The 22,220-nt window shown below is 38.1% G+C and overlaps 1 protein-coding gene across 1 annotated transcript in view; it reads left to right on the top strand.

The window, feature by feature from the left end:
- The window catches only part of LOC139716226 (kinesin-II 85 kDa subunit-like), a 62,078-nt gene that overhangs the window by 822 nt on the left and 39,036 nt on the right, over positions 1–22,220 (top strand). Inside the window, exon 2 of the mRNA XM_071627790.1 lies at positions 9,108–9,375. Within this exon, the coding sequence (XP_071483891.1) occupies positions 9,108–9,375 (268 nt within the window). The remainder of the gene's footprint in view (positions 1–9,107; positions 9,376–22,220) is intronic.

The raw sequence follows: 22,220 nt of genomic DNA, 5'->3' as shown, positions 1-22,220 counted from the left end.
ATAGAATCTAATGTTAACGTTACAGGGCAAGTCCAAGATAATGCGCGCGTTTTATACGTATGGGACATTCAGAGACTTTTATTACCTGAAAAATAGTGTTAATGGTCTTTGATCATACTGAACTTCATCATGGTGATTGATATCTAGGAGAAGTATAAACATGTAAAAAATTGAGAAAAATGACCTTGACAATTATATTCTAGAAGAGAAAATATGTGCCGTTACGTATGGGACCAGAAAACTTTTGTTTTTTTGAACATTTTTGTCAACCTCAAAACTCTCTGAAAGTATTTCATTCTACAACTTGTAACTCACTGTGATGAAAGTCACAACACTCAAGATTATCACATTAAGTTTCGTGTCATTAGGCAAAAAGCTCTAAGTACAGGTTCTAATTAAAGACAGACATGACGTGTTACGTATGGGACAGTTACGTATGGGACAGTTTGTCCCCCATTCATTTAGTGTGTGAAGAACCATGTTTATGGGTATTTTGGCATAATTATTGTAGTAAAATCAGTTGAAACTACTCAAATTCTGATCCAGATTGTTAAGGAAACATTATTCCCTGAATATTCACCATTATAATCATATTCAATCATATTTTTATATTCTTATGACCAACCTGAGTATGCATGCCCTTTGTCCCCCATTCGTTTAGTGTGTGGAGAACCAAGTTTTATAGGTATTTTGAAAAATAATTTTGCAAAATACCCACAAACAAATTTGTGCATAATCATTGAGGTAGAATCAGTTGAAATTACTCAAATGCTGTTCCAGATTGACAAGGGAACAATATTCCCCATATATTTACCATCATAATCATATTTAATCATATTCTATATTTTTTATGACCAACCTGAGTATGTATGCCCTATTTCTATCAGGATAGTTACTACTGAAAAATTGAATAGTTTACTTCCATTGAAGAAGGGCAGTTTGCCATTTAGTTTCAATAAAATATGACTTGATACAAGAAATATCAATTTTGATAGATACGCAATACCTGCAGCGTGGAACCCCAGTGATCAAGTAGATGTCTGTCTAGCAGTCGGGTCATTGATTCGAGTCACACCTCAGTATGTATACCCATGAATTCTGGCGTGGCTACTATTGAAACTGAATAAGGACAATTTGTGTATCACTTGCAATAAAAAGGAATCATTTTACTTTATATATTTTTTTGTATATATATCACAACCATTTCAAATTGGATCTCTGTCACATAAACTTTGAATTCCTCTAGTCTTAGGATTGTATGCTCTTTAGTAATTCATATAATTGGTTTCCAATCATCTCATTAAATGTTGAAAACTGAATCCCCATTTCTACAAAAACTATACCATCCCTTTAATGCTGATTTTTCATTTTGTATTTTGCCATTTTCCCCTCCCCCTTTCTGAAAATTGTTCAGTCAAGTACATGCATTGTTTCAAGTGTCTAAAACTCAAAAAGTAGCTACAATGTTGGGATGCTTTCTTCAGGATGATTTACCATTTGTGTACTGAGAGACCTTCCCAGCTAGCTACATGCATTCACATGCAATATGTATGAGGATGTCCCATACGTAACGCATTTGTCCCTTACGTAACATTATTTCAATGCCTAATAGAATATATTCTGTTTACTGTTTTTTCTTTTTTCTATGGTATTTAATTTCTCTAAACAATAAATTAGAACTTTCCAAAAGGGCATTAAAATATCCTTAGCAATTTCAGAGAAAACCTAAAAAAATGACCTCAATTTGTTACGTATGGGACATCTCATGATAGGACACGAGCTAATTCGTATAATCATTTGCATAATCCCTAAATTTTTATACCAAGTTAAACTATTTGATGAACTTCTTATGTCCACATATTAATCAAATATCATTTGCTTTCCTTTGAATTAATATGAATTTTTATAAACGTCCCATACGTAACGCTATGTTTCACATTAATGCAAATGAAGCCCTTGAAATTTACATAAACTTACATAATATCATTTTTTCCTCCATGGAAATCAAAACTTCAACTCATAAGCTTCAAAATGATACCAAAGATGTCAATATTGAGCAAAGATGAAATTTTGCCTTCTGAGGGGACCTTATCTTGGACTTGCCCTACAACGGAAGCTGTAGTCCCTGTACTAACTTGGTAAATTTACGTCAGTAGAATCTACTAGTAGCTACTCGTATAATTAGATTTACATGTTTACCTTTGTTGTTGACCGAAAGATCAGTCTGTATCTGGCCGTCGGGGAATGTTCCGTGGAGACTGCGTCTGGCTTCACGAATCCCCTCCGTATAGGTACAACTGTATGTCTACGGAGGAGAGCGATAACGTGAAAAATATAAAAGACTCCTTCGGACAGACGGATCTTTCTGTCTACCTTTGTTGCTACCTCCGCACTAACCGCAGCAGCGACCCCAATACTACTGTGTACAGCGCCCCGCGCCGGGGTTACCTCCGCACCGGAAACCTACTTGTGTTGCTACCGCTGAATTTAGTTGTGCGTGCTTGCTTATATACCCCCATCTCGATCTCACTATAAACGTTAGACGGCGATTCCGCTACGATCATCAAAAATCGACAAAGCGCGGCGGATCATGGCTTCATCGCTCTAAATCTTCTCCATTGTATCTTGAGCGGTTTAGAAGCGCAGAGAGTACAGAGTCGCCACCATCGCCATCGTCGGCGACCTCGCTACGGAAGTTTTGAACATGTCCAAAACTTCCGTAGCGAGGTCGCTGTGGTTTTAGAGAGTATCACAATCGCCCCACGAGCGCATTAAAAGCACCACATTCGTAGCTCTGACGGGGTACCATCGCGTAAAGCGTAACTCAAGCGCATCGAAAGCGGCCCCATCACCCATGAAAATTACCACTTTAGCAGTGTTACGTAATACTAACAGGAACCAACCATGAACGGAAGAAAGAGATGCACCAGACCAGCAGGGATTTGGACACGGAGAAAAGCGAATAAAATTCCTTTTTCCTCGTACACTCAGCACGAATCTACTCTATTTATTAAATTGTTTGTTTGTCATACACCATTGCCAGTCAATGAAAGTAAAAACTGAAACACCATACATACATTTACAACATAGTCGTAATGTTTTCAAATATATCTTCATAAGATTGGCTCATTGTAGGATACGATTTGTTGTTTGCTCGTAAGCCGGTTCTTAGCACATTTTACCCTTTTTATTGTATGGGTGACTTTCACAATCAGGTTCTGACTGGTGTGTTCTAGAATGCTAAGAATAAGATGTAAGGGTGAAACCAAAGTCTGCATATCCATGTTGGTTTGACACTGACATCTGACTGAAGAAATTCAATCAAATTCAGTGAAACCCATTTTATACCCCGATCGCTTGAGATCGTAATATGAGCCCGGCGTAAACGCATCACTGTTGCTCCGATCGTATCACTGTTGTAGCAAGGTCTTGATAAGCGTACGAATATCGCAATACAGTCAGTTCGATCGCAGAAGCAGCGGGTCTCGTCGTGTTGTGATATTCGTACGCTTATCAAGTCCTCGCTACAACAGTGATACGATCGGAGCGACAGTGATACACAAGTATGCTGACGCCGGGCTCATCCTATGATTTCAAGCGATCGGGGTATAAAATGGGTTTCATGATTGAATTTCTTCAGGCAGATGTCAGCGTCAAACCAACATGGATATGTTATGCAGAATATGGTTTTACCCTTACATCTTAGCATTCTAGAACACACCAGTTCGAGTTAGAACCTGACGTGAAATTGCACTACCGGTATGAGTTAAGTCATCCATTCAATTAAAAGGGTAAAATGTGTATATGATATTCAAGAACCGGCTTACGAGCAAACTACAAATCGTATCCTACAATGAGACAATTTTATGAAGATAATATTTGAAAAGATTACAACTTAATTTACTTTCATTGACTTGCAACGGTATATGACAAACAAACAATTTAATAAACAGAGTAGATTTGTATTGAGTGTACGTGGAAAAATGAATTTTATACGCTTTTCTCCATGTCCACCTTCCTGATCTGTGCATCACTTTCTTTTGTTCATGGTTGGTTCCTGTTACGTAATACTGGTACTGTAAAAGTCGTAATTTTCATGGGCGATGGAGGCCGCTTTCGATGCGTTTGAGTTACGCCTACCCCGTCAGAGTTACGAATGTGGCGCTTTTAATGCACTGGTGAGGCGATTGTAATATGCTCTAGAACCACAGTGACCTTGCTACGGAAGTTTTGGACATGTTCAAAACTTCCGTAGCAAGGTCGCCAACCATGGCGATGGTGGCGACCCTCCGCGCTTCTGAACCGCTCAAGATACGATGGAGAAGATTTAAAGCGATCAAGCCACGATTCGCCGCGCTTTGTTGATTTTTGATGATCGTAGCGGAATCGCCGTCTAATGAGATGGGGGTATTACGAGCACTTGAGTGAGCTAGTAGTTTTGATGCTGGCTAGGTACAGCTGTAGGCATGATGCAGAGCATGCAGTCCTTGAGGGCTTATGGCATGCCGGACTTATGGCATGCCGGGTTTACAAGATTCTAAAGTTTGTAATTAGGCCTGGATCTAGGTGATGCATATCACCTATTGTATTCAGACTGGATCTTTTGGCTTTATTTATTCTTGTTTATTTAAATAGACCCTCTAATATTACTGTACAAATTTCTGTGATGTTTTTCTCCATGACTAACATTACAGTTGAGTTAGTATATTTACCCATTCCAAATTAAATTTTTACAGTTTCTTTGTCTTACTGACTTGTACAAAATTTCCCCCATTCAACACGATCAGACAATCATGACGTCATCTAGACGCCATTTTGTATTGGCAGTGCATACAAACACACTTGTATGTCTTTACCATAGCAGCTACACTTGTGTGGTTGTAACCATGCTCGGAACAGAAGTGGAGGAGTAACAAGCCACGTCCAGTATTTAGGAATTCACCATCAGCAAGACTTGCGCTGGAACAGACACACAGAATGAGTACCGGTAGAGTAAAACCCCCATTTTTCGGCAGGCCTCCAAAATCTGGACACTTCTCACTTATCACAAGCCAGCAAATTCTACTGTCACAACACACGTAGTATATCAGTGATTATCACATCGTTTCACATACTGGCACACTCCTTCACCACAGGAAAGTGCCTGAGTCACCTCCAAAGATCCATCTAAAATCCCAAATTTAGCCATCAAAATACAGAATCGGCACAACTTTTCCAAAGCGCGCGCGAATTCGATCCCGTGTTAAGAATTAGGGTCACCGAAAAAGTGCAAAAAATTGAAAAATTATGCTGTTCTGTTGCAAGATTTTTCGCTTATCGCAAACTCAGAGTGTGAGTGTATCCTCAAAAACGCAAAGAAAAACAAAATATCAGTACGTGCAGTGAATAAATGACGGGGACTGAATGCAAGTGCCGAGTCACCAAAATTCGGACAGGAACGGGCGCCGCAACGTCCCCAGTGCAACTTTGTGTCAACAAGGTATGGTGCACGCTCATTTTTCAGTGGCCTTGTATAAGTATTGACATTGAATGCGCATAGCATGTGCTTCACGAACGAAGATTTAAGGAAGTCCTCGTCTGCTGCCGGCTGGAAAGTGACTAATGAGTCTGATGCCCGACAGGCAGGCATGGTTGCAGCGGTTGAACAGATTGATTGTGCTGCATACACAACATTATACACAAGTGTCCACATGCACTTGTGAAGCTGTGATATCTCAGTCTCAAGTACACAGTCATATTCTCTCAGCTCAGGTACATCGATAGCTGCTCTTGGGTTTGCACTTGCATTGAGCTGGCATATGTGACCCCTGCATCACAAAACCAGCAAAAAATCGCCAGACATGGAATTTTTTAGTTAAGGACAGATTTTGTGATGGCAGACTCTAAGCTTTGAAATGGCAGACAGTATACAGCACATAACTCAGTACAAATTGACTTTCCTAACCTGTGTTATTAATGGGAAAAATGAAATGAAAAATAGTTCAGGTTTTATTCAAATATTTTTTCATTCTTGTTTTTATTTTCATTTCCAATCACTATACTAATAATGATATATAGTGAGACTCTTGTAGAGCGCACATTTCTACCTAAAAAAGATACTCAAGGCGCTATAGAACAGAGTACATATTGTGTCACATATACATAGGTAATACAAACCTACTAACATTATTAACCTATTGAAACATATTCACGTGCTCATAATCTCACCAACCTGCGCTCTGTGCAATGAATAGGACCCCCCCCAAAAAAAAAAAAAAAAAAAAAAAAATGGATCTAGGATGGAAAACTCTATAGCAACCACAATGAAGGGATGGTCAGATTAAGCCGAAATTTTCCACATAAAAAACACATTCTATTCATGACATACTAAACTGGACAGCAAAAGAAAGTACCCACTTCTGTCAAAGGCCGCACCCAAAATGTCACCCCTTAGAAATAAACAATTTTTGTACACAGGTGTGCGACAATGCCCCTTACTAATCTCATGCACATAAGCAAGTGAATGTCTTCATAACAAAGAAGAAATTGACATGCACAGCATCTTGGTCACTGAATCAAAAGTCCCACTCAAAAGCACTTTCCACCAAGCAAAAATGGCCACTGAATGGACAACATTTTCAAACAACCAAAATTGAGCCAAGCTCTGCAGGAGGAATGGACAGAACTTCCCCAGGACTAGGCCAGACAGCTTGTCCACAGCATGCGTCAGAGACGCCTGGAATGTGTCCAGGCACGAGGAGGACATACGCATTATTGAAAATTGATGTTTGTGACTGCTTTTTTTTTGTCCTGTGACACTGATTTTTGCATAAAACTTGTAAGGCTCATTCTGTTACATTTTGTGACTTTTGATTCAGTAACCAATATGCTGTGCATGTCAGTTTTTCCTTTGTAATAATTGATAATCACTTGCTATTGGGTATGTGATTACTATAGTGGATATTGCAGCATACCTTTGTACAAAATTTTTTTTGTCCCCGCCGAACGAGTTCGAGCAGGGGACTATGAAACGGGCTCCGTACGTGTATGTGTCTGTGCGTCCGTCCGTGTGTCCGTCCGTCCGTGCGTCCGTGTGTGATCAAAATGTTCAATTTGCTACTTCTCTGTCATTTATGAGCCAATTTTGATTCTGTTTGCTTTATATGATAGCACTACATGGGAGCTTTAAAACTTCTACACAGAATTTCAGTTGTGACCTTTGACCTTGACCTTTACCTTTGACCTATATTGTACATTTTGCTACAAAATGCTACTCCTTCGACATTTCTAACCCAATTTTGATTCCGTTTGCTTTATGTGATGGCACTAGGTGAGGGCTTCAAAACTTGTACACAGAATTTTGACCTTTGACTTCTTTGACCTTTGACCTTGATTTTTGACCTATATTCATTTTGCTACAAAATGCTACTCCTTCGCCATTTCTAACCCGATTTCGATTCCGTTTGCTTTATATGATGGCACTAGTTGAGGGCTTCAAAACTTCTACACAGAATTTTGACCTTTGACTTCTTTGACCTTTGACCTTGATTTTTGACCTATATTGTGCATTTTGCTACAAAATGCTACTCCTTCGCCATTTCTAACCTGATTTCGATTCCGTTTGCTTTATGTGATAGCACTAGGTGAGGGCTTCAAAACTTGTACACAGAATTTTGACCTTTGTCTTCTTTGACCTTTGACCTTGATTTTTGACCTATATTGTACATTGGCTACAAAATGCTACTCCTTCGCCATTTCTAACCCAATTTCGATTCCATTTGCTTTATGTGATGGCACCAGGTGAGGGCTTCAAAACTTCTACACAGAATTTTGACCTTTGACTTCTTTGACCTTTGACCTTGATTTTTTACCTATATTGCACATTTTGTTACAAAATGCTACTTCCGGCGGGGACATATATTACGCACCGCATAATTTCTACTTTTCCTTGTATTTCAAGGGGGTGAATTGTTGTGTGCGGCCTTTGACAGAAGTGGGTACTTTCTTTTGCTGTCCAGTGTATTTGTGTAACAACTTTAAATGCAGTAGCATCATCTTGAGGAGCATGGAAAGTATTTAAGAAATGAAAAGGGACCTCTAAGACATACCCAATCACACTTTTGTACACTATTACTCTCAAGTGTTATAAAAAACTGCAAAAAAAAAAAACAACAAACACAATTTCACACTCATTTTCTGTTTCCAAACTTTAGAATTATGTAGAAGAAGAATTGCTCTTTCAGAAAATATGGTATACTTAAGATTGACTAGTTTGACCAATTTCCCCTATTTTGAGTCCTCAGGTAAAATCAGTCTGTGCGACATTAGGTTGGTTTTGTGATGCATGGTTACATGTACAAAAGTGTACTTAACCCGTTGAGGACGAGTCCCGAGTATACTCGCAGGGCTGCCAACTCTCACACATTGAGCGTGAGACTCGCGCAATTCAACCAATTTTGACTGTCTCACTCTGATAAACGAAATCTCACGCTAAACCCCCAAAATGGACTGTACATGACTACAAAAATAAATATATCTCTAAATTCTCTGATATCCCAAATATCGATATGCCCAAGCCCAAAATTTCGAGATTTTCCCGCGTGGGTGTAAAGCTTAACCAATAATAATCGTTTTCGGTTCGCGCGCAAAGACGAGCTATTGGATTACGATTGGTCTCCACCTATACCACGTGAGCGTAGCTTGTACTTTTGGCAAATTACAGTACACGTATGGCCGGCTATGACGTGTGCTTTACATCGCTTTACATACACTGACTGTGTACGTACGGCCTACAGCCGCACAGCAGGCCGCCAGGCGCTAGCCAGGGGGTTGCTCCGCTCCCTCGCAGTGTCTCACGCCAAACTCTCACTCAAGGTTGGCAGCCCTGTACTCGGGCAGGTGTCTATGGGAAATGTGTGTTGTAGCAAGATAAGTCCGTCCTCAACGGGTTAATACTGCTCTGGGGAGTCAATAGCTCAGCACTGTCTCTGCTCCCTACCCACACAATAGTTGCCACAGTATGTTCAAGAAAATATTTCAAGAAAGGAAAGATGGTATTTCCATATACATATTTTAAATGGTATGACTCAAGCTATCCTTTCTTGTGTTTATCATATTTCATCTTCCAGGGTGGGCCAAACTCGAATGAGGACAATGTACGAGTGGTGGTGCGGTGCCGCCCCCTGAACTCCAAGGAGACACAAAAGGGCTTCAAGCCAGTGGTCAAGATGGATGAAATGAGAGGCACCATTCAGGTTACCAACCCCAGTGCCCCAAAGGGTGAACCACCCAAGTCATTCACCTTTGACACTGTATTTGCACCAGGCGCCAAGCAGACTGATGTGTACAACCAGACAGCAAGACCGATTGTGGATGCAGTTATAGAGGGTTACAATGGTAAGGCAAATCATTACATATTGTCAATAAAATATAAAGAGGAAAATTATGCCAGTTTAGTAAGTGATGATAACATAACTTTGATGCCATTGATGCGCTAAACTTCTGAAATATGGAGCTAGAGAAAGTCAAGTGCAAAGTGATAACATATACTTGGGGTAGGAAGCAAAATATTAATAGAGGTGACCAAACACTTTTGTGATTTGTAAAAACCAAAGGAGAGCCAGCCAGCCATTTGAATTAGACATGTTTCAGTACACTGTAAGACTATTGTGGCTATGACTGTTTAGGTGTAATGCTTTTGTTTTGACTGTAAAAAGTGAGGAACATTAACCGTAACCAGGCTGGGCATTTTGGCCTGTTCTGTGGCCGGAGGGAGGGTTGATTACCCCCCCACCCCAAGATCTGGGCCGTAGTCGCGCAATCGCCCTGAAAATTGGCACTATACATTACCTGTCACGTAATCTACCAAATTACAAAATAAAAAATTTAATTTTTCATTTTTTATATTTTATATTCATTTACACTACATTGTACTGAGGATTCAGTTAACTCCCTCAGTCTTTGAGTATTTGGCTTGAAATTTGGCACATGTGACCACTATAGTACAGAGATGCGCAGACTTCATATTTCATCATTGTTGAACAATTGTTGCCATGGTAACAGTATATTTTGAATGAAAATCATACGAAAATATAGATTCAGCTAACTCAGTTTTAGAGCATTTGGCTTCAAATTTGGCACATGTTACCACTACATTACATAGATGTGCAAAATTTATCTTTTGTCATTGGTGAGAAATGTGTTGCCATGGTAACAGTATATTTTGAAAAATTGGCACTATACATTACCTGTCACGTAATCTACCAAATTACAAAATAAAAAATTTAATTTTTCATTTTTTATATTTTATATTCATTTACACTACATTGTACTGTGGATTCAGTTAACTCCCTCAGTCTTTGAGTATTTGGCTTGAAATTTGGCACATGTGACCACTATAGTACAGAGATGCGCAGACTTCATATTTCATCATTGTTGAACAATGTGTTGCCATGGTAACAGTATATTTTGAATGAAAATCATACGAAAATATAGATTCAGCTAACTCAGTTTTAGAGCATTTGGCTTCAAATTTGGCACATGTTACCACTACATTACATAGATGTGCAAAATTTATCTTTTGTCATTGGTGAGAAATGTGTTGCCATGGTAACAGTATATTTTGAAAAATTGGCACTATACATTACCTGTCACGTAATCTACCAAATTACAAAATAAAAAATTTAATTTTTCATTTTTTATATTTTATATAATCATTTACACTACATTGTACTGTGGATTCAGTTAACTCCCTCAGTCTTTGAGTATTTGGCTTGAAATTTGGCACATGTGACCACTATAGTACAGAGATGCGCAGACTTCATATTTCATCATTGTTGAACAATGTGTTGCCATGGTAACAGTATATTTTGAATGAAAATCATACGAAAATATAGATTCAGCTAACTCAGTTTTAGAGCATTTGGCTTCAAATTTGGCACATGTTACCACTACATTACATAGATGTGCAAAATTTATCTTTTGTCATTGGTGAGAAATGTGTTGCCATAGTAACAGTATATTTTGAATGAAAATGATATAATAATATTGTGAATTCAACTAAGTCCCTCAGCCTTTGAGCATTTGGCTTGAAATTTGGCACATGTGATGGCTATGATATAGAGTTGTGGAAACTTCATTTTTTTCTTAATGTCCAAGATTGTGTTGCTATGGTAATACCATTTTAATGAAAGTAACGTGTCAGATTATTTATCTTGCTCACTCAGTTTTTGAATGCTTGACTTGAGATGTGGCACATGTGACTAACAGTGAGCAGAATACCTTTATTAGGGACTTTTCGATTGGGTTTCAAATGAGAACGATGTGACGCCGAACGCAGGTGTATGTTGAGGCGTCACCTCCCCACGTCAACCCGCTGCTGAAAGACATTTCGATTTCGGGCGTCACGCCTCGTGGCGTCATGTCTCGTGGCGTGTGCAGTAAGCTACCTGTGCCTTTAATGGGGCCTACAGGAATTTGTGACTTTTTATGCCTCCGCCATGAAGTGGTGCCAGAGGCATTATGTTTTCGGGTTGTCCGTCCGTCCGTACGTCCGTCCGCTTTCGTTTACGCGATAACTTGAGTAATATTTACTGGAATTTTACCAAACTTGGTCCAAGTATGAAGTATGATAGGGCAATTATTTGATTAGATTTTGGGTGAAATCGGTTAAAGGTCAAAGGTCAAAGGTCAAGGTCAAATCATGAAATTGTATCCGTTTACGCAATAACTCAAGTCTGGATAGAGCAAATTTCACCAAACTTTGTTGGAGGATGATGTATGATGGGACAATTACTTGATTAGTTTTTCAGTGAAATCGGACAGAGGTCAAAGGTCAAAGATCAAGGTCAAATCCTAATATTTATCTGTTTACGTGATAACTCAAAACTGGATGAAGTATCTTTCACCAAACTTAATCCAAGGATGATGTATGATGGGACAATTAGTTGAGTAGATTTTAGTGACATTTGCAAAAGGTCAAAAAGTCAAGGTCAAATGCTACAAATGCTGCAATTTCCCCCATATCTATGCAATACCCAAAGGTATCTTCTTGAAACTTGGTGTGGACATGTACTACTGCGTAAAGATTCTCCAGAGAGTTTCATGTCATAAGGTCAAAGGTCAAAAGGTCAAAGTTAGGTGAAAATGTCGCAATATCACTTTTCTCGCAAATGGTTCAATGTATCTTCATGGAACTTGGTACATACGCATGTACTGACTGGCAGGGATTATCTAGGGAATTTAGGGGTCATGGGTCAATAGTTAGGGGTCAAAGGTCAAGGTCATCTCCTCAAAATTTTACTATTTCCCTCATATACTAGTATATGCAATGCTTGCATTATTAGTTTCAAAACTTAATACACGCATTACCTAATGGAGATTCTCTGGGAAATTTCCAGCCAGAAGGTCAAAGGTCAATGGTTAAGGATCAAAGGCCAGGTTTCAATGGCCCCCCTCAAAAAAAAAAAAAATCCATTTTGTACCGTCATTACACTCTTTCTTCATACCTTGGAAATTACTCAATGCATAAACTTATAAAAAGGTCTGTCAGAATTCAAGTAAAAATTCTCAATTCCCCAAATATGTGTACCTGCACTCTTAGAAAATTAAAGCAAACCCAGTTCAAGACATTTCTGACAAACCTGTCATTTCAATATTTTGCCAGTTATGTGAAACTGTCATGGATCATACATTGTGAAGACATTGTACTATACGCCTATTGGGAGAATCATGCATTATGGCGGAGGCATCAGTCGCCATAGCGACATTTCCAGTTGTTTATGCCTCCGCCACGAAGTGGTGCCGGAGGCATTATGTTTTCGGGTTGTCCGTCCGTCCGTACGTCCGTCCGCATTCGTTTACGCGATAACTTGAGAAATATTGACTGGAATTTTACCAAACTTGGTCCAAGTATAAAGTATAATGGGGCAATTACTTGATTAGATTTTGGGTGAAATCGGCCAAAGGGTAAAGGTCAAGGTCAAATCATGAAATTGTATCCGTTTACGCGATAACTCAAGACTGGATTGAGCAAATTTCACCAAACTTTGTCCGAGGATGATGTATGATGGGACAATGACATGATTAGTTTTTTAGTGAAATCGGACAGAGGTCAAAGGTCAGAGATCAAGGTCAAATCCTAAAATTTATCTGTTTACACAGTACTTGATAACTCAAAACTGGATGAAGCAGCTTTCACCAAACTTGGTCCAAGGATGATGTATGATGGGGCAATTACTTGAGGAGATTTTAGTGACATTTGCAAGAGGTCAAAGGTCAAATGCTAAAAATGTTGCTATTTCCCCCATATCTATGCAATGCCCGAAGGTATTTTATTGAAACTTAGTGTAGACATGTACTACTGCGTAAAGATTCTCCTGAGAGAGTTTCAAGTCATAAGGTCAAAGGTCAAAATGTCAAAGGTTTGGTGAAAATGTTGCAATTTCACTCTTCTCGCAAATGGTTCAATGTATCTTCATGGAACTTGGTACATATGCATGTACTGACTGGCAGGGATTATCTAGGGAATTTAGGGGTCATGGGTCAATAGTCAGGGGTCAAAGGTCAAGGTCAACTCCTCAAAATTTTACTGTTTCCCTCATATACTAGTATATGTAATGCTTGCATTATTAGTTTTAAAACTTAATATACATGTATTACCTAATGGAGATTCTCTGGGAATTTCCAGCCAGAAGGTCAAAGGTCAAAGGTTAAGGGTCAAAGGTCAGGTTTAAATATTTAAAAAAAATCTATTTTGTAAATTGTAATTACACTCTTTCATCATACCTTGAAAATTACTGAATGCATAAACTTATAACAGGGTCGGTCAGAAGTCAAGTAAAATCCTCAATTCCCCAAATATGTGTACCTGCACTCTTAGACAATTATAGCAAACCCAGTTTGAGGAAAGTGAACATTCAAGACATTTCTGACAAACCTGTCATTTCAGTATTTTGCCAGTTATGTGAAACTGTCATCACACATTTTTTTTTTTTTTTTTTTTCCTATCTTTCTTTTCTCCTACCTCCCGAGTGAAAGATGGATTTGTGAAGCGCTGTGATACATTTGTACTATTTGTAAGAGCGCTATAGAAATACTAATATTGTATTGTATTGTATTGTGAAGACATTGTACATTTTGTACTATACAACTATTGGGAGAATCATGCATTATGGCGGAGGCATCAGTCGCCATAGCGACTTTTCTTATTTTTTTTTACTTCTAATATTGACTTTGTCTTTGACTAGATGCCGAATAAGTATCCTGGGGTGAATTGTGTGGATTTTAAACATGCATGGTAAGGCTGCGAAGTGCAATGCACTGCACCAGACCAAGCACCGAGACGTGATTGCGTACAACATTACGTGTACATGCATGTGTGGGACTACTGAATGCAGTGCAAATTGCAGGGCAGTGAATGCAGGATAATAAACTAGGTACTAGAGGCTATAATTTTTATGTCAGCGCTGCTGTTGTGACGTATCAAGATCATAAACTTTCATGTAATTTAATATTCTCTCAAAAGAAATAGGAAAACAGGTGAACTGAGCTCTGATTTGCTGAGAGTCACTGTGATCTTTTGTGTGATTTCGTCTATCACGAGAGGAGTGTGACGTCTTAGACAAGATGGCGTGGGTGCGACAGTGATAACTGGGGTGAATGCGTTCGAAAATTGGGTGATGAGCGAGGGGTTGACACTCACACATGCACAGTACGTAAAAACATGTCATAGCACGGTGACGCCAGGCTCAGCGTGCAAATCGAAAAGTGCCTATTCACTGTTGAACAGTGCATTGCCATGGTAACATCTTTTTTTTCCATTAAAAAGTAACAAAATAAATCCTGGTTGAGCTAATTCCCTCAGTTGTAGGTGGGGGTATTAATCACAATGAGTGATACATTATAGTTCTAGTTGGTGTAGGCCTGCACATGCCAGACATGAAGCTTAGCAGTGCAATCTGAAAACAAAGACAGAATTTTACAGAAAAGCATTGCTGAAGAGCAGGTGACTCTCGTTTGCTGTCATTGTAGTTGACCTAGAAATGAACATGTGTTAATAAGTCCTTTTATCGTCTTCTCCTTTGGGGAAAAAAAAAAGTTTTGCAAAAGTCATCTTCAGATTGAATGCTTTTTCAAATGATCAAGTTTCAGATTTTTTTTTTCACAACTCTGTTTTTTACTTCATGAAGAACTCAGAGAAAGAGATTATGTGCCTTTTACTTCCGTCCAAAACAGTAACAGTTTTCACTTGTATGGATTAATGGTATGAGAAATCTTTAGATTCCTGAGGTGTATTGATTGGCCACTTTTGCCTTCAAAGATTGTGCACAAGGGTTGGCTCTATCATGTCTGACCGACGACAACGGTTTCAGGCAAAAGTCAGGAATTTTGAAAATTCACTTTTTCATTGAATCTCATTACATTGTGTACCCATTTCCTAAGCTTTGCATTGATATCAAACACTTGTTTTTTCCGGCACCGTAAGTGGGCATACAAAGTGAAATATAATGCACCTTTTAATTTGTTAGCCCAACAAAATTGTGAGAAAACGGGCTTTGAAGTTTTACCTCTTGCTCAAAGACAATGTCCAAGTGGCGATGCGAGGTGAGAATCACCCATCCGTGCGATGGTGTCAATCAAGATTATGCTCCGCCTCTAGTAACCACAGGGCAGTTCCGTAAAGTCGGACGTACATTTCGGACACTTTGAAGGCCTGGATTTTTGTTGTCAATGGGGGCATCTGAGCTTTCAAGTATGCAAGATGTGTAAAGGTGCTAGTACTATAAACCCACTTATTATTATAGTGCCACCTCGTTTCATTATGGAGTAATGTGTTAAAAATACCATGGTGTTGGACGTACGCGCACGAAATGACTTTTTCAACCTTGAAGATTCATGTTCAAAACTCTGTGATGTGTGAGGACTTATAGTAAAACTGATACCAGTTTTGGTTGTATGAAGGATTGAGCTTTATAACACATACCAGCATTATGTGTAAATCTGTTCTGAAAGTTGTGTAAATCATCCAAGTTTGTCGGTGTCGGACGTACATTTTAAGGTGTCGGACGTACCCGTGTGAAATTTTCAGACGGTACGTCCGACACCGATCTGGCACTCTGTTTTTTCTAGAGTACAAAGAATATCTAAGTAATGATTCATATTTCAGACACATGAGATAATATTCTATGCAGACTTATATGTTTAACATTCACAGGAATTTACTTTCTCAATTTCAACCAGTGCACAAAACTGAGAAAATCAGAAGTGTACGTCCAACACCAAAATGTAATTTTTTATTTTGTGGAAAAATTGATCAAATTTTCCTTTTATCCGAAGCATTTGAACACATAACCAGTTGAATACATTCAAAAGCAATGATTAACTCTTCTATTTGTTAATTCTTACTTCTTTTTCCAAATGCACATTGATGTAAATACCCCAAAAAAAACTTTTAAAAATCCACAATTTCAAAATTTTACGAACATTATTAACCAGTAACTATGATCAAAATATCATGGAAAAGGAGAATAGTCTAATTTGATATCAAACTAACTTGAAAATCATGCATCTAAAAAAAAAAAATCAGAGCTCAGCACTCAAAATAAAGCTTCTGACCTTTTGTGTTTAAAATGCCCAAATACAACAATAGCACTAAAGTTATTTGGGATCAATGTCGCTGAATGTACATCACACAATGTACATTGTCTACTATACATACATTGTACACTGTACTTTACAGAACATGCAAAGACCTCCTAAGTTGAGCTCCATGTACAGACAAATTCCTAGATCCAGGCCTCAGAAAATGTTTTCAATTTATTCTGAACTCTTAAAAAAAAGAAAATTCCAAGAAGTTAATGGAAAACATAATGTAAGTACATTGTGTACTACATTGTATTCAATGTATTTAAGAGATACTGCATGATCAATGTGATGTTGGCATTTTCTAGAAATAGCTGTTTAGCCTAACTATAGGAGAGATTAACAAACATTTCCTCAATAATCCAATGAACCATAAAACTCCGTTTAGAGCAGTATTTGAATTTGCAACCAGATCACTGAAGTGTGTACACAGATATATTGTACACACATCACCATGTACACGTGAGATTTCAATTGTTACATTTTATAATGAATTACACCTCAATATTTATTCAAAGTTAAGATACTGTAAGTTAGTAAAGGTGAAAGAATTTCCCGATATGCAATTATTACATTATACCTACTTGAAAGGTTACATGTGGCCTAAACAAACCATTATGAAGAATTATATGAACAAGGCTGAGTATTCAACCGTACTAAAAATATATATCTGACACATTTTTTTGTAACATTGCACACATGCTTTTCATTTACACTATGAAGAAGAAGATATTGATATGATAATAAATTAGTGTGCCATGTCCTTTTCTTTCCTGACCAATAACATTCATGCATAATGTATATCAATTTATAATCAAAATGCTAAATTTCCATTGCGGATAGTTTAAAAATAGCCGATAGTTACAAAATACAACTTAAGTGTTAATCTACATGTCAATCTGTGTTTCAAGGGCACCAGTATTGAACAATATCAAAGGACCAGTTTACCTTCATATACAATGTGAATTGAGAGAATGCGGCAATATTGATGCAATACATACATTGTATCAGTGAAAGTTTGATGAAAAACAGAAAATCCAATCAAAAGTTATGAAGGTTTGAAGTGCCAGTACCGCCATCATTGGATGAGAAGTTATTAAAAAGTGAAAATATAAAGGAATTTAATCTATTTTCACTTTTCTAGCATAATGAAAAAGAGCATTAGACTTGTCTTTTTCAAAAGTCAGGGGGATTAATATTACCCTTAAGGGGATGGTATAGTTTTAGTTGAGATGGAGTTTCAGGTTTCCAATTTGTGTGTGTGTGTGTCTGTGTGAGATAAAGAGAAATCTCTTGAATAAAGAGCATACAAGTCAAAGAGGGCAAGTTTAAATTTGATGAAAATTGGTTTCAAAATTTTATAGGACCACTTTGTTTCATTTCATTTTCTATATAAAATCTCAGCCATTTAAAAAATAATTTTTATCAAATAAACTTTACATTTTTCTCAGATTTTTATGCTCTTTAATACTTCATAAGTGGTTTTTAATCACCCATCTCTCAAAAAAGGTAAAATCTGACTCCACTATCTCAACCAAAAGTATCATCCCTTTAACATGTGATCAGTGATAAGTCATGGGAATGTGTACTACACTGTATTTACAAAAAAAAAGGGAAAAAAAGAGAGATTTTGTGACATTTTTTTGATATTTTCCTTGTTCGAAGCATGTGACATCATAACCTGAAGTAGTCTTCTCATCCAGCTGTGACTGTGTAGAAACTTCCTAATTTCATAAAGAATTCATAACTTTTGAATGGATTGCCTGATTTCTCTCCAAGTTTTACTGATGTGTTCAACTAATATTGCTGCTTTCACTCAATCTACATGTAAATGAAGGTGAACTTGTCCTCCAAGGAACAGAACACTGCAATCAATAATTTTCAAATCTTCATCAAACTTAGAAGAAATATTAAGCTGGATTTAAGGGGCCAGCTGGTAGTAACAATATTTGTGTATCGTTATCCAAGAAATAATTTTCTTCAGCAATTCAAGCTTCTCTGCAAATAAGGTGCTGTATTCTGCTTCCTGTTGAATACTGGTACCCTTAATTAGGGTACTACACTTTAAAAAATCGAAGTGACCTAGTTCAGCTAGATCTATTTTTAGCAGCACAGACCCTTTTTGCCAGGTATGCGGTAACTGAGTAGAACTACATGATCCAGATCTGATTTCCACTTTGATTTTTCTAAAATTCAATATAAAATTTAAAAAGTGTGATCATATGATTTGATTTCATAATTAATTTATTGGTAGAATACCCCATAATAAAGAAAAGTTAAAACTTAGCTGTGCCACGTCTGACTAACTGAAATTGTTGGAGTTACTGAAGAGACAATATGGTGTCGGACGTACACTGTGTCGGACGTACATTCAAAGTGTACGTCCGACACCGTAATATCTCAGTTTTTACAAACCATACAAGTGACCTTTGATGATGATTACATTGCCTATGACAAATGTACTTTGCATCCTAAGTGGTATGTTTTATCTCGCTTCAGATTAATTTGAATATTAAAAAATGTACGTTTACGGTGTTGGACGTACATCACCAAAGTGGTCGAACCTGGGAAAACTGTCATTAAAAAATAACAAGCCTTGGAGTTTTCTTTGATTAATAACTGAAAAGTGTACCTGTCAACCTTCTTGGCAAGATATAAGAGTTGTGTAGTTTTGCATTCTTAAGGAGATAAATGAAAAGTATATTTTGACAAACTTTTAGCTCAAAATGAGAGGAAAATTAGCCTCGGACTTCAATACCCATAATTTTTCAAATACGCATAACAAATTGAAATCAACACTATTCCATGAAAATCTAATCTTTGACGATTGATATGGTATGTTACTTGCAGTGATTTGACGATTTTGAAATTTTGATGTTGAGGTTTACTTTTTTACGGAATTGCCCCACAGCGCCTTCTGATTGGCTCACTGAGAGAGTCAAATTTCCCGCGCACCTTACTCGGAACTCAGCGTATGGAGCTAAAATACACAATGCGTTTCGCTCAGGTTTGCTTGCCAGTACGTCTTTCAAGATGGCAAATACTGTAATTGCAAGCCTGCTGGTTTACGTGTGTGTGGTGCATGCATTAAATGGCATCCACACGCCATGCCCGTGTGTACACGTAACAGGAGCGGGTGGCGCATTTGTATCGCGTTTTCATTGTGGTTGATTTGTTTTGTTTTGTTTTGTTTTTTCATCATTGGGTCCCTTTCGAAAGGCAGAAAAAATGCTAGAGCTGGCAAAGTCTTGCTTCCTGTTGTTCTGTTTTGTTATGCCTCTGCCAAGAAGTGGTGCCGGAGGCATTATGTTTTCGGGTTGTCCGTCCGTCCGTCCATCCTTCTGTCCGTAATCAATTTTGTGGACAGCGAAACTAAAAAACCGTTTGAGGTATCCTAATGAAACTTGACATGTGTATGTATGAGTGGGCGAAGTTGTGCCTATCAACTTGTAGGTGCACATACTCAAGGTCAAAGGTCAAGGTCAAATGCTCAAAATTTCACTATTTTTCCCCATAATATATCCATGCAATGCCTGAAGCTTTTTTCTTGAAACTTAGTGTATATATGTACTACCAAAGATTCGCCAGAGAGAGTTTCGGGTCATAAGGTCAAAGGTCAACGGTCAAAGGTCAAGTCAAAATGTTGAAATTTTACGCTTTTCTCCATATCTCGCAATTGGTTCAATGTACACTTGTATCTTCGTGAAACTTAGTATATGTGCCTGTACTGTCTGGCAGTGATTATCTAGGGAATTGGGGGTCATGGGTCAAAGGTCAGGGGGTCAAAGTTCAAGGTCAACTCCTCAAAATGTCACTACTTCCTTCATATTTGTGCAGTGACTGCAGGATTTTTTCTTGAAACTTTGTGTATACATGTACTGTATTACCCAATAAATATTCTGTGGGAAGTTTCTTGCCAAAAGGTCAAAGGTCAAGTGAAAGTGCTAAAGTTCCCTTCTTCCTTCATATCTCAAAAATAACTCATTATCATGTACATGAAACTTATTACATGGTATCCATGTATTTATGCATGTTCTACCTAACAGTATTCTCTTTGGAATGTTAAGGTCAAAGGTCAAGGGTCAAAGGCCAGGTTTAACTACAAACATTTTACCATACTGAAATTACACTCTTTCTCATACCTTGTATATTACTCAGTGCATAAACTTATAAAAGGGTCAGAAGTCAAGTAAAAATCCTCAAAGCCCCAAATAGTAGTCTGCACTCTGACAATTTAGTCATTCATCCAATTAAACCTACACCAAAGTGAACATTCAGCACATTTGTGACAAACCTGTCATTTTAATATTTTGCCAAGTATATGAAACTGTCATCACACATTGTCAAGACATTGTACTATAGATCTATTAGGAGAAACATGCATTATGGCAGAGGCATACCAGTCGCCGTAGCGATATTTCTAGTTTTTCAAGCCATAGGATGCATGTGTTGCATTTTGCGATGGTGTTTATATTTGAAAAACAAAACAAAAAACAAATAAAACTACTTAGCTTTGTGCATTTTTGATGTTTAGTATTTGAATATTGGTATTTTATGACCGCTTCTTTCCTCTCCTCTGCTGCCCTTTGAGTCAACCTGCTGTCAAGTGTATTTACTACGAGCACACAGTTTCGAGAATATTGTGCACTGTAAGTTGTCTTTTTGACATGGTTATGTCATTTTGCTTCAATTGACAGGTGAGTTTCCAATCGCATGTTGCACAATATGTGTGGCGATTTTCGACTCTGATGCGTTCAAACCATGTCTCCCATGTATCTGTTTTCACTTTGGAAGTTAGTGCTGCTGTCACTTTTTGTTTCATTTCCGTTGTCAAACATCTAGCGGTAAAAAAGCTCAGATAGAAAGCCAAACGAAGAGCATACACTACAGAGTGAGTGCATCTATTGTAGCAACAACAATGGAGCATGCTCGCATGGACAAACCATTCCCGAAACGCTGCGAGACGTGTCTCCGAAAGCCGAATTATGTAAATGTGTGCGACACGCTAGCCAATCGCGTGCGAGACACCGCTGTAGCAACACTGGGCATATTGGCGTGGCGTTCGAATGAAGATCGAAACTGACGAATGAAAAACATTATAGGGTTTTTATGCCTCCGCCACAAAGTGGTGCCGGAGGCATTGTGTTTTCGGATTGTCCGTCCATCTGTCCATTCGTCCGTCCGTCCTTCCATCCATCCGTCTTTCCGTCCGTCTGTCCTTCCGTCCGTAATCAATTTTATGGACAGCGTAACTTAAAAAAGTGTTTGAGGTATCTTAATGAAACTCGGCATGTATATCATTATAGTATGAGTGGGTGAAGTTGTGCCTATCACCTTTTAGGTGCACATGCTCAAGGTCAAAGGTCAAAAGGTCAAGGTCCAATGCTCAAAATTTCCTGTACCGTGCCCTGATTTAATGAACAGTTGTCCATCCATGTCCTTGCAGTGATTTTGGGGTAGTGAATGTCTGAATGCATGTTATTTACATGAAAATTTGATATGAATTTATTCTAAGTATGTTGGGAATAATATATGAAGCTCATGTGAGTTTGTGTAGGAGTTTTGTTCAAGTTTAAAACCCCTTTCCCCCGTAACTATTA

This window comes from Diadema antillarum, unplaced genomic scaffold, assembly GCF_040938485.1.
Source record: "Diadema antillarum isolate AM-2024a unplaced genomic scaffold, OU_Dant_1.0 scf00000063, whole genome shotgun sequence".
NCBI classification, from domain to species: Eukaryota; Metazoa; Echinodermata; class Echinoidea; order Diadematoida; family Diadematidae; genus Diadema; species Diadema antillarum.
This window is presented reverse-complemented; position numbering and strand designations above follow the sequence as displayed.